The following is a 12,960-nucleotide window of genomic DNA, read 5'->3' as shown; positions in this document are numbered from 1 at the left end:
GACCTAGGAATCCCTTGTCCCAACAACACAGATGTTACACCACAGCCCCACCCTCATCTTCCACCCCACTGGTAGCCAACAGCTTTCTTGTCATGCATTCAAGAAGGCACATCTAGTGAGCATAGCTTGCAGACCACAGGCCCTGCCTGGCTAGCTCCACTGTGGTACAACCTGGGGACATACCCAATGCCCAGCCTAGGGCTATGCTTGCAGGAGGGACATTTTGCTTTGGTCATCCACTCACTCCATCATTCTCATAAGATTTTTGGCCACTTAGCCCTTAGTAGACCTAGTGACTCCAAGGTGACTGTGGTTGCCATTCCTGGACTCTTTCTGAGGCTTGTGTTGCCAGGGAAGCTTCAGCAAGGGCTCTTTCCTCATCTTATCCCAAGTCAGCTGTACCTTCCCTTCCTCACACACAGGCCTAGTGTACGCTCATTAGATGAGAAGTCAGGCCCTGGGAAAGTAGTGCCAACCACTGTTCTCTGTGTCCCACAGATGGGGGGCATGGAGTCTGTGATCACGGGACTTGTTGATGAATTCCAGCTGCTACATCGGCATCGGGAGCTCTTCACTCTTGGCATTGTCCTGGCCACCTTCCTGCTGTCTCTCTTCTGCGTCACCAATGTATGTAATTGCCTGCTTCTGTCATGTCTGCCCTGGTGCCTGGCACACAGCTGGTGCCATGGGAACAGACACACGGAATCATTTCTAAGAAGCCTCATCCTCTCCCTCATGTAAACCTCCTTCCCTGTAGTCACAGGCAGGGCAGCCATGGGCCTGGAGCCTGGTCCCGGAGATAATTCAGGACGCAGACAGCATTCAGGATGCACCTGCAGCTGAAGCTGCCTGCCTTTCTGAGGGTGAAGAAGGGCTGGAAAGTGGCAGAGGACTGTCTGTTGGGGTCTTGGCCACTTCTGCAGAGGAGACACCAACAAGCTTGGCATTTGAGTGTTTCTGGCCCTTGTTTTTGGGAGCCTGGGAAAGGAAAGCAGGGGAGAATCTTTATTGTAATGGATGTGTCCCTAAAAAGTTGTGTGTGAATCCATGTCTCAAATCAAACTTTATAGGGGTAAATAAGAAATATCTCCACAGTGAACACACAATATGGGTTATCTTTTAGGGAAAGTATTTTGATGGTGGAGCTGCTGCAGCTGTCCCCAAGTTCATTGAGAGTCCCTTCTCTTCCAGGGTGGCATCTATGTCTTCACACTGCTGGACCACTTTGCAGCTGGCACATCCATCCTCTTTGGTGTGCTCATTGAAGCCATTGGGGTGGCCTGGTTCTATGGTAAGTCTTGGTGGTCAGATGGTCAGACCAGCACTGTGGCATCAGTGTGTCAACCAGGCTAGTGTCTTCTGGCTTGCCTTCTGGAAAACCCACTTTGAAAAGGGGCATTTGGACTCCAGAAGTTTAAGTCATGGTTCTCATGGCATCACAGGGTAGGTGACCAGGATCTGTATACTGGATCAAGAAGGACAGTCAAGTGGCTGCCTGGGAAGCCATGTTGTGGTCCGAGATACTCAGAGACGCTGTGTTGGGTGGGAGAGTAAGGCTTATTGGGGTGCTGGACCCTTTACAACTACTGGCAAAAGGCAAATGCCCCATCCAGCTAGCCAGGACCCTGGTAATAAGCACAGAGGGGCTTCAGATCTATCTGGGCCGCTGACAGCCCATACAGGGACCTTGATCAGATAATTCAGTTGGTCTGTGAGAGGGATGTCAAACCATGGCCACTTCCCACAGCTGTGCCTCATATGTATGTTCTATACAAGCCAAGTTGCTTATGTATAAGGTCAAACCATAGGTCTCTCTGTGAGAATATTCTATCCGCCATTTAATGTGCTAAGGTCCATGGGGGTCTGAAGCTGGATGAGGTAGGAGCTGAGCTTCAGGATCCTGAGGACCTCATGAAGTTGGCTGAGGCCCATTCTTTCCAACCCACCCCCAGTCATCTTGCCACAGTGGGGTTCTAATGGTGCCCTGGAACATGAATGAAGCTCTAAGCAGAAGACCTTGATTGGAGCTCTAGTCAGAGACTCTTCCTGATGAGACTATGAGGTCTTCCAAGCTTTCCAAAGCTAGACATGCCACTGCAGGCTGGTAAGCCAAAGACCAGGCCAGAAGTGGGTGAAGGAAGTCACCATTAAGATCTCCTTTCCGATTCCTGAATAAGAAAAGCTGGAAAATGTCACTGAAAGATAGATGTTTCTAAAGTAAACTGCTGAGAGAAAATACCAGTTACAAAGTACGTAGAGATAACTTTAAATTAAAAAATCAGTACACACACTGGAATATTGAGCCTTTAAAAACAAGTAGATTCTGACATATGCTCTAACATGGATGAACCTCAGAGATGCACTTGCTAACTGAAGCAAGCAAGTCCCAAAAGGACATATACCATGATGCCACCTACATAAGATCCCTCAAGGGGCCAAGTCCCTAGAAACAGAGAGTGGAATGCTAAGTGTTAAGGTGGGAGTTGGAGTAGAACAGACGAAGTCTCAGCTGGGGAAGATGAAAAGAAGTTCTGAAGATAGAAGGTATCAATGCAGCCACTGAGATGACCCTCAGAATAGTAAGTTTTGTGTTTGATGCGCTCTGCCACGCTTTTCGACAAGCTGGGAATTACTGTTTGAAGGAGGTAGGGAGGCTGTGGGGCCCAGAGAAGGAGCTGACTGGGGGTAGGACTGAAGTAGTGCTGGCCCCTCCACTCACCCAACAGACCACAGGCCTCTCTGAAGCCCCATCAGCGCCATCCACTATATGGCTGAGTGGGATCAGGATTATGGGATCTGAGGGGCTTGGCCCTTAGCATCAGAAAGAACTTAACGTATGTCCAGTGTCGTGACCAGCCCCATGGCCACCTCTTCCCGCTTAGGCGTGCAGCAGTTCAGCGATGACATCAAGCAGATGACAGGGCAGCGACCCAACCTGTACTGGCGGCTCTGCTGGAAGCTGGTCAGTCCCTGCTTCCTCCTGGTAAGGACTGTGGGCCCTAAAACTTCATGCTCCTGCCTCTGACTCCATCCCAATGCCCCGAGATCGCTGAGAAGGATGCCTGAGAGTTCGCCTGGCTCTGAGCAATTAGTTAGCAGCGATGTAGATTCAACTGGTAGCCCCCTGCAGCCTGGGGGAAACTCATGCACAGTCAGTGGTCATACTTAAAATAGAGGCAGCGTATCAGTGGGCAGGGGACCTGCCTGGGAACCCCTGCAGCACCAGCCTCTTGGATCTGACTGAAACAGTTGTTTTGTTCAACTATCCCGTCTCTGTCTTCTCCCTGTTGACAGGCTTGCTGCCCAGCAAAAAACTTGATCTCAGGAGGCTTGACAAAGTCTTTTGAGTATCATTCCACATTGCTTTGCAGAGTGTTAGATTAAAAGAAAAAAATCTTTAAATTATGCTACAGTTCATTCTACCAGCTTCCTGGAAGCATGATTTTTGCAATTTTAAGCTTAATTTTAAACCCATCCCAGATGAAGTTAAAACCTTAGCAGGAAAAAAAAATGTTATTTCATGTTCCTCTAAGTCACTGTGCTGCCATGTGGCCCCGGCAGACCATGCACAGGGCAGGCATGTGTGGCTATGTGACTTCTGCAGCAGATAACATTCCCAAACAACCCAAACAAATTGACCAAGTAAAAATCAACTTACACGCAGGAGTGTGGCTTTGACAGGCACAGTGCTTTCTTTAAAAAAAAAAAAAAAATGTGTCATCTATTGAAACCAAAAACAAGTTTGAGGTAGTTGTGTCCAAGTGTGTTTTCTAAGATGTCTTTGGACAGTAAACTTTGTTGACCCTGAGAAATATACACAACAGGTAAGGATCTGCACCCCAAAATACACCCTAACCCAATCCACTGGCCTTCCTATGTTTAGGAAGGGCTAGTGTGCCCAGATAAAAGAACTCGTAGGTGTGCTGTTCATGCCAGTCATGTGCAAGGACAAAGTGCAGGTGTGGTGTGAAGCGCGCGTTTAGGTGCACTGCACACGTGCAAGCAGAGGGTATGCAAATGCATGTGTTGGTGCAGAGTGTAGGCACTAGCCCCGGTGGCCACCTGGAAGCACACTTGTGTGTAGCTATGAAACACATGTGTGAACAGCACCGGCGCCCAGGAGGGCGCTGGGCTGCCTGGGCAGGCCTGGGTAGCCTGGCTGTGGTTGGCACTTCTGGCCCGTGCAGCTAGGAGACCCTCTGTAGAAAGCTGATTTCCTGCTCTATCTTCACACTTGCCGGCAAAAGCTGCCTCATCTCTGTACCCATTTGTTTCAGTATGTGGTCGTGGTCAGCATTGTCACCTTCAGACCCCCACACTATGGAGCCTACATCTTTCCAGACTGGGCCAATGCATTGGGCTGGATCATCGCCACGTCCTCCATGGCCATGGTACCCATTTATGCCACCTATAAGTTCTGCAGCCTGCCAGGGTCCTTCAGAGAGGTGGGTATTTTTAAGGGGCTCCTCGCTCTAATGATTCAGGTGGTATCTCCAACCCTGGTCCATGTCAGCCAGCAGGAGGGAAGAGGTAGATTGTGATGGAGTGATGTACCTATTCAACAGAAAGGAGGGCCACGTGTGTATATGATGTATTTGTGTGCATGTATGCTGGTGTGTATGGGTGCAGATCACATCTGTGACTGTGCATGCCTACTCGTCTGGTGTGTGCCCACATGTGCCAGTATCTGTATAAACCGCATCTCTGCATCCCTGTGTCTGTGTGATGACAGTCTGTGCCTGCTTCTCAGTTTGACACACCTAGCTACTGTTCCTGGAAGAGATAAGAACTTCTAGGACTAGAATTATGAGTGGACTGATTTGTTGAAACAATCCTACACTTGAGCCCCAGGGGCTTCTGAAGTAGCAAATCACATTGCACCCACGGGGCCAAGGACTCCACCTTGGAGCACAGTGCCCTTGATGTTGGATACTTCATCAGGTCCCTCATCTCACTGGCACTCAGAGGTCCCTCTGTAAGTCAGGCAGGACTGGGTCTAGAGCAGACATCAGAGTGTGTGGCCAGGGCACAGCCCCAAACTTTTAGAAGGAATGGGGCTGCCACCGTGTCTAACTGAGATTCAAAGGCAATCCTGGGACCTGAAGTCTATTCTGGGAGCCCACATGACGTCTGGACTTCAAGAACAGATTAGGAGATAGAGGCAATGCTTTCTACAGGGGAAAGTGACAGGCCCTGAGACATACACAGGCAGCCTCTGAGAGACTGCACTGCTGTACCCAGGGCATTGTTGGCTTGCCCTCACTCAGAGTTCAGGACCTGAGGCTGTGGCCCCTGAGCCTCACTCCTTTCGGAGGAGTCCTTGTTATTATAGTGGGTGCTGGCTGGTCTGTGCCAACCCAGGCCCCATGCTATACCAACAATCCCACTCTCTCTTAGAAACTGGCCTATGCCATCACACCTGAGAAAGACCGCCAGCTAGTGGACAGAGGAGAGGTGCGCCAATTCACGGTGAGTCTGAAATCCTGTTCACCCCTTAGGGAGAGGATTCAGGGAGACTTGAATAGTATCCTCACCCCATAGCTGCTCTAACAGCCCCCAGAAGACCAGGAAGCTGTGTACAGGAAAGCATTTGCCATACCAGTAGATCTTTGGTGCTGGCCAGGGCCACCCAGAGCCCTACGTTGTGGGCAGGGCAGCCAGCAAGTAGAAGAGGTCCATGGACATGAGCAGCCAGGGTGGCACTGACAGGGATGCCTACATGAGGGGAAGAGCCCTGTGGGGACAAATATGAGAGACAGACCCTAAGCCTATGGGAGTCTATGCCCCCCCCCCATTCCTGGAGACAAGAAAAGTATGAGACAGAGGGCTGGAGCTGCTCTGGAAGCAGAGCCAGGTGGGCTGAGGTTCACAGGGGGAAAGCTCATGAAAGCTTGGAGTTAGTCAGATGACCATCAGGGTACCTAAGGGCAGGGAAGCCAAACTGAGTGATTGGAGTCCAGCTTGGTCAGATGTCTGTGGAGGAGGCAGGCAGGCTGGGGAGTTTCCTGGGGAGTGGGGTCCCTCAGGCCCCCGGTTTCACTCATTCCTGTCCTCTCTCCTTTGGGAGTCAGGTGAGTTCTTGTGTCACACAGGCAGGGGACGTGTGCTGTGAGCATGCATGCTGTTGGGAGGCCACTCCTTCCCTGCAACGTTGCTCTCTACTCTAAGGTTCCCCCCCCTCCTTTGGCGGTGAATGTACCGGCACCTGGTATCTTTGACTTGTGTGAAGCCATCCCTCTCTCCTCCTCAGTGGCCCTAAGACTTAGTTATCTTTTGCAACACTAACCTAAGCTTCAGGTTTCACCCTGATGATCTGACATGGCTGACTGAGTCACTCACATATAAAGGAGCTTCGTCTTACTACCCTTTAACTCTGTCTGCCTTGTTTTGTGTTTGTTTTTCTTTTCCCTTGTTGCCTTTTTGTTGGTTGATCTTTTTGCTTTTCCTTACTCCACTCATCTGCTTCCACTTGCTTGGAACCTGCATTCTTTAATTCCTTTAATAGTTATCTTGGAGAGTGACATATTTCTCTCAAAATTCAAAGTTAATATCTCAACTTACCTCATGAATATTAATTACAATGACTTAAATCCTGTTACTGGTTACCATCCGGCCCGTGCCAATCTTTTTAACCCACGATTAGACACTGCTGCTGTGGTCACCGTGTTTTTACTCTGTGTGGCCCATGCTCCAGGCTCAAGTGTACTTGCTGTTCATGACTTCACTGTATTTTTGTTGTGCATTTTTTTCCTTCTAGGATCATTTTCTGGGTTTTCAAAAACAAGTCCTTGAGACATCTCCTTAACGACCTCTCACAATAACCCTCCCCACCTTCATGTGACTGCAATCCTTTCATGTTGCCTGTGTCTCTGAAAGGTCCCAGACCCCTCGTCCTAAGGGCCCTTCATGGCTGCACTTTAAAATTTCTCCTTTGCACTGGGTGGTGGCGCACTGGGAAGGCAGAGGCAGACATATCTCTGTGAATTCCAAGCCAGCCTGGTCTACAGAGCAAGTTCTAGGATGGCCATGTCTCCACAAAAAAAAAAAAAAAAAAAAAAAAAACAAAAAAAAAAAACTTTGTCTCAAAAAAATTAAAAAAAAAAAAACCCTTCCATTGTTCTTCTGTTTTGCCTCTGAGCTCTAGAGTATATGCTTGGGTCCTTTGGGACTCTTATCTACATTTGGACCTTTAAATTTGGACTTCAGGGACACAGTTGCACAGGGCTCTGGTCCCTGGTCCATGGACTGTGTGCTCCCTCCCTGTGACTCTGTATTCTTCGGATGCTTTGTGATGCATCTCCCATGGTTCAAGTTCCCATGAATCAATTTATTGATCCATCTATTCATTTTTAAATCAATTGATGTTTTTCTGTGAGCCTGTACAGAGAGTATTTACCCTTTTGCCTGTCACAGTTTCTTCCTTTGAGGTTCATTTGGGGTCTATTTGTATCTTCCCTGTCTCCTCTTAATTTTTTGAACAGATACAGTGAAGTTATCTGAGAGTTGAACCTTTCTGTCAGTTGGGGTCAGTGTCAAGTGACTGACTTTGCTTACTGGGGCTCCTCCTCCTCCTCCTCCTCCTCCTCCTCCTTCTCCTCCTCCTCCTCCTCCTCCTCCTGCTGCTGCTGCTGCTGCTGCTGCTGCTGCTGCTGCTGCTGCTGCTGCTGCTGCTGCTGGAGGAGCAGCACAAAAAGCATGTTGGGGTGGGAAGCAGTGCACGCATGTGTATGCATCCCCATGAAGCTGGCATTATACCCTCCGGTGTTCTGAGTGTCATCCTTACTTAGTAGTTTTCTCAGAAGTAGAATGTCATCTGATTCATTTGAGACAGGATCTCTGATTAGTCTGAAGCTCACCAAGTAGGCTAGGCTTGCTAATGCAAATCCCAAGGATACATCGGGCTCTCCCTCCCCAACATTAAAATTATAAGCACAGGTGTGTGGTGCACACCTGTAATCCCAGCACTGAGGGAGGCAGAGGGAGGCAGAGGGAGGCAGATCTCTGTGAGTTCAAAGCCAGCCCGGTCTACAAAGCAAGTCCAGGACAGCCAAGGCTACACAGAGAAACCCTGTCTCAAAAAAACCAGAAAGAAAGAAGGAAGAAAGGAAGGAAGGAAGGAAAGGAAGAAAGGAAGGAAGAAAGGAAGTAAGGAAAAGAAAGAAAGAAACTAAGGAAGAAAAGAAAGAAAGAAAGAAAGAAAGAAAGAAAGAAGAAAAAAAGAAAGAAAGAAAGAAAGAAAGAAAGAAAGAAAGGAAAGAAAGAAAGAAAGAAAGAAAGAAAGAAAGAAAGAAAGAAAGAAAGAAAGAAAGAAAGAAAGAAGAGATTATAAGCACAAGCACCATGCCTGACATTTCTACACAGATTTCCTGGGGTTGGACTCAGGTCCTCATGCTAGCAAAAGCAAGTGCTTTATCAATTGGGTCATCTCCTAGCCCCCTATGTATTGGATATTTTATTTTGTTTTTATTCTAGACAGAATTCCCTTATGTAACTCTGTCTGGTCTGGAGCTTGCTATGCAGACCAGACTGGCCTCTAACTCATAGAAATATACATGCTTTCAGCCTTCTGAGTGTTTGGCATTAAAGGAATGTGTCACCACACCTGGATGGATATTTTTCAATACCTTTAAACACTCTTGGAGCTCCTTGGATCTCTGGAGGTGGGCTTTTTAAGATCTGCTAGGTGGGTTCCAAGAGGCATTGCCTTAGAGCTGTCTCTGCCGCAGCAGCACAGGCTCCAGTAAGGAGGATTTCCAACAGAGGTGGGCACTGTTCCAGCCCTCACAGGTCCCTTGATGCCACTTCCCATACCCTGTCACAAAGCTGCCCTGGGTGTCACGAATGCCGCTCAAGACTCAGCCCAACTCTCCAGGTGTTCCCTGCTGCTGTCCTGAAAGCTCCAGCCACATGGTTCCTCCACATTCCAGGTCTTTCTCTGGGCTCTTGCCCTGCTCTGAAATTCTGAGGCCCTCAAAGCACCAGGGTGGGTGGCTGCCTCATTCACTTTTCTTGAGGTATCACTTAACCATGGCTACCTGATGTCCAGGGTCTTGCAATTCTCATGGACATATGGTGTTTAATTGGGGCCATTTCAGATGGTTGAGTAAATTCAGTCTTCTCATTCTCTTTTGATCTGAAATATGGGCGTGGCTCTAGTCCATCTACTTCTGCCTGCCCAGTAATATTACACTATGTCAACAGCCCATAATTTATTCCTGTCTCCCTAATCACATCCACTCCTCTAGTAACTACATTCTGAGGCTCATTTTGTCCAGGAGAACACATATCTCTGGAAACACTCTAGCGTCCCACACATTTCTGTGTTATGTTGTGCCAAATGCAACACCCCTGATCCTGGATTCTGAACTCTAGATTCTGGGTTCTGAGTTACAGTTTTTAATGATCCTTTCTCAGAGCTCTATGTTCCCAGTTTTTTAAAATATAAGTTATCCTGTGGCCTCCTTTCTCTTGAAAGTATCACCTAATCACCTTCTTCTGTTGGTGACGAGGCCGGAGGGGGCAGGGCTGTTCCCCTGCTGTCCAATACTTGGGGAGTATTCTGGCCACCATGTCTAGTACAATTCTGCTTCTTCCCCGGGCCATATGCCACACTTGACCAGTGCCCATGCTGGCCTAACCTGCAGACCACCTTAGGCTAGACCCATGCTAGGCCATGCTGTGGCATGTCCGGACCAAAAATGAAAAAGCCCCAAAGAACCACTTGAGAGGAAACCAAAGAGATTCTCATGTGGCAGCAATGGCCGTGGCCTCTCTTCTACCTCTGCTTCAGTGTGTCAGACAATAGTGTTACAAGCAATGTTTTGAAAACATTTAGCAGCACAGAGCTCACCAGTCAGTGTCAGCAAATGCCTTGCGATTAAAAACGGGTTGAGCAAGTAGCAGAACAGTGGGCTGCTGGGATCAGTCCCTAAGCCACCCACGTGTTGCTTTCTGCTTTGCTGGATCAACCCAGCAAAGCAGGCTTCAGGGCAGCGCTCCCTAGGAGGACCTCAAGAGAGTTTCAGCATGCAAGGGAGAAGGACATTGCTGGGCCACCAAGGAGTCAGCAGAGGACAACATGGATCTAAAGATATTCTGCTTCTCTCACCCCAGCTTCTAGTCACAAATACGCCAGCCAGAACTCTGATCTTCTAAGCAACTGAGCTCCATAAGACTTGGTTATTTGTTGTGATGTTGATTCTGCTTTGTTTTGCTTTATTCTACTTTCCCTCTACCATGACAGAATCTTACTGTAGCCCAGGCTGACCTTGAACTCATATTACTCCTCCTGCCAGCCTCCTGAGGGCTGTGATTGTAGATATTAGCCACTGCACCTTGTTTCCAAGGTCTCTTCTTCATCAAGTAATTTAGTACTTAAAAGTTGACATCAGGTCATTCGCCCTTGGTGCCCCTAAAGAGTGGCATCCATTAGTGGTAAGCTTCCCTCCCCATGGGCGGGTGGTGCCACCTGTTGGGTCTATTCTGATTTCGTTATAGGTTCAGTGGCCCATAAGCCATGGTCTGCTTCTCACTTCTGAATAAATGATGCTTCCTTTCCAGCTCCGCCACTGGCTGTTGGTGTAAAGTGGAAGGAGACAGCAGCCAGGCAGGCCATCTCACAACAGCAGGGACAGGGAGATCGCAAGAGAAAACTCAGGCGCCAAGGAAGGAAGGCCACCTCCGCTCTTCCCATTTGACGCATGGGAAATAATCAAATCCTGGGCTTTGTCTTTACTGTTCACAACCGACCCATGCCGCGAAGAGGCGCCCGTCTGTGTGTGGCCGTGAAGCCTCTACACAGTGAGGCCGGCCTCTGTCCCTACGCCGTGGAAAATGCCTGGCTGGCGCCCTGTCCCTGCAAGGCTGACTCCCCCTTCTGTGGCCACCCTGGAAGAACAGGTCACACTGTTCCCTGCATTCTAGGAGCGGGACCTTGGTACCTGTATATACACTGTACCACAATTCTTGTGCTCACAGCAGTTGCCTAGATACTTTCTTTTGCTTAAATTTACAATGTCAAGTATCCTATTTTGCTGTTGGTAGGAAAGACAGTTAATACATGCCAAGTCCTTTCCTGGTGCTTGGCCCTGAGCAGACACCATGACCTTGGCATCCTGTTCACACATTACACACACAGGGTCTGTTCTGAGCCATGGAGGAATAAGGGACTTGGTGCAGGTGACCAGAGATTCTGTGGTTTTTCCTTTAGAGCTGAGATAGATAGAATTCATAAAATAAGGCTGGGAGACAACCCCTACTCCTGGCCCCTGGAAGACCTGGTCAGCTTGTGGTCACTTCAGTATGGACTTCTAGGCCACAGAGAAAGTGTATTCCTCAATTGCCACCTCCTGGACACCTGTTCTGCACAGGGTCCCAAGGCAACCTGAAGATCATATTCTTGGCCTCGAGCCCTGCCTGATTTTTGAGGAAAGGCACCCACACTTGGGTTTGATTTCCCACAGGCTCCTGCCCATCAGTGGACTTTATCCATGTTATAAATGGCTTTTTAAAATCATATTTATGTGTGACTAATAATTATTCTCAAAATGCAAGGTTAGTGTGTTCAAATTTGTTTGCTGAAGAGTAACTAGCAATACCCTAGGAAGAAGATAGGCCAAGAACCACCTGCCCACAGAGTTCTGTTTCTAGCCCCTGCAGTGAAAAGTAGATGTCATGATTTTCCCTTGAGCTAATAAATGTGAACTTTGGCCTGGCCTGTGTCCCATAGAAATGGTACCATGTGTCTGAGAGAGTCAACCTTAGGCATTCTCTGCAAGTGGGCATTTTCACGAGGTAGTATGGCTGAGAAGGGTCAGGTTTTCTGTGTCCTCTGAGGAGTGGCTCCATGTAGAAATCCAGGTGTTGTCAGCATCTGTTTTTGACTCATCGCCAGTACCTTGTGTGGGTTCTTATAAACAATAAAAGAAATATATGTTGGAAACAGGCTCATCCATGCTGCCATGTGTTGCTTGCTCTGTTTTTATGTACAACACCCAGCTCACCTGCTCACACATGGGGAAAGGAATGGGTCCAGCTCCTCTAGAGAGAACTCTTTCTTTCGTCCCAGTACCCTTCCTCCCCATTCTCCACCCCCTGTACATAGCCACACCTGCTTCTCCCAAGCCTGGCTCAAGTTCATCTGTGAACTCCCTCACATGTGTGCTGAGTGCAGTACTCACCCTGCTCCAGGGCCACACCCCTGTCATGTCTGTGGCGCTCCTGCTCACTTCCCTCCAGCCCTCCTCCTCTCATTAGCATTCGGTCAGTTCCCTCCACATCCAGAAGCAGGCCCTTGCTCCACCACCACCACAGCTGGCTGAGGTCCCCTCCCAGAGACACAGCCCAGGATCTTCTGAGTGGGCCACTAGGTTGTCTATTCCACTCTGTGACTGGAGGGACTTTTGGGAGACAAAGCCACACCTGAAGGAAACTTCCATGGGTCTCCTTATCCCCTTGTTTAATGCAGTGGTTCTCAGCCTTCCTAATGCTGCGAGCCTTTAATACAGCTCCTCATGTTGTGGTGACCACCCCCAACCATAAAACTATTTTGTTGCTACTCCATAACTGCAAGCTTGCTATTGTTATGAATCATGATGCAATACTGATGATATTTAGGATATCTGATATGCAACCCAGTGAAAGGGTTGTTTGACCCTCAAAGGGGTCATGGCCCACAGGTTGGGAACCACTAGTTTAGAGCAATATCTTTAGTGTGGCTTGTGACAAGTCATGTGGTCTTCAATACCATGACAAGACAACAGTCTCCATATAGCCCATGATAGAACAGGCACCTCCATCCTCTTCATGATAGCTGTCAGGTCTCAAAAGAAGAACCTCACTTCCTTCAGGTCTTGGCCCTCTGAAAAAAAAATGATTGGAGAATCCACCTTGACCCCAGATCCACTTGATGAGTAAAAGCCTCACTGCCAGGGCCCACTGCCTGTGGGCTCCAGAAGGCTG

The 12,960-nt window shown here is 48.6% G+C and overlaps 1 protein-coding gene across 1 annotated transcript in view; it reads left to right on the top strand.

The window, feature by feature from the left end:
- Slc6a3 (solute carrier family 6 member 3) overlaps positions 1-11,940 on the top strand; it is a 42,616-nt gene extending 30,676 nt beyond the window's left edge. Inside the window, exons 10-15 of the mRNA XM_021631438.2 lie at positions 499-627; positions 1,192-1,291; positions 2,883-2,983; positions 4,278-4,445; positions 5,398-5,469; positions 10,561-11,940. Of these exons, the coding sequence (XP_021487113.1) occupies positions 499-627; positions 1,192-1,291; positions 2,883-2,983; positions 4,278-4,445; positions 5,398-5,469; positions 10,561-10,584 (594 nt within the window). The 3' untranslated portion in view covers positions 10,585-11,940. The remainder of the gene's footprint in view (positions 1-498; positions 628-1,191; positions 1,292-2,882; positions 2,984-4,277; positions 4,446-5,397; positions 5,470-10,560) is intronic.
- The last annotated feature ends 1,020 nt before the right edge of the window (positions 11,941-12,960 follow it).

The sequence above is a fragment of the Meriones unguiculatus genome, chromosome 3 (genome assembly GCF_030254825.1).
Source record: "Meriones unguiculatus strain TT.TT164.6M chromosome 3, Bangor_MerUng_6.1, whole genome shotgun sequence".
NCBI classification, from domain to species: domain Eukaryota; kingdom Metazoa; phylum Chordata; class Mammalia; order Rodentia; family Muridae; genus Meriones; species Meriones unguiculatus.
Note: the sequence above shows the minus strand (reverse complement) of the source record. Positions and strands in the feature narration are given on the sequence as shown.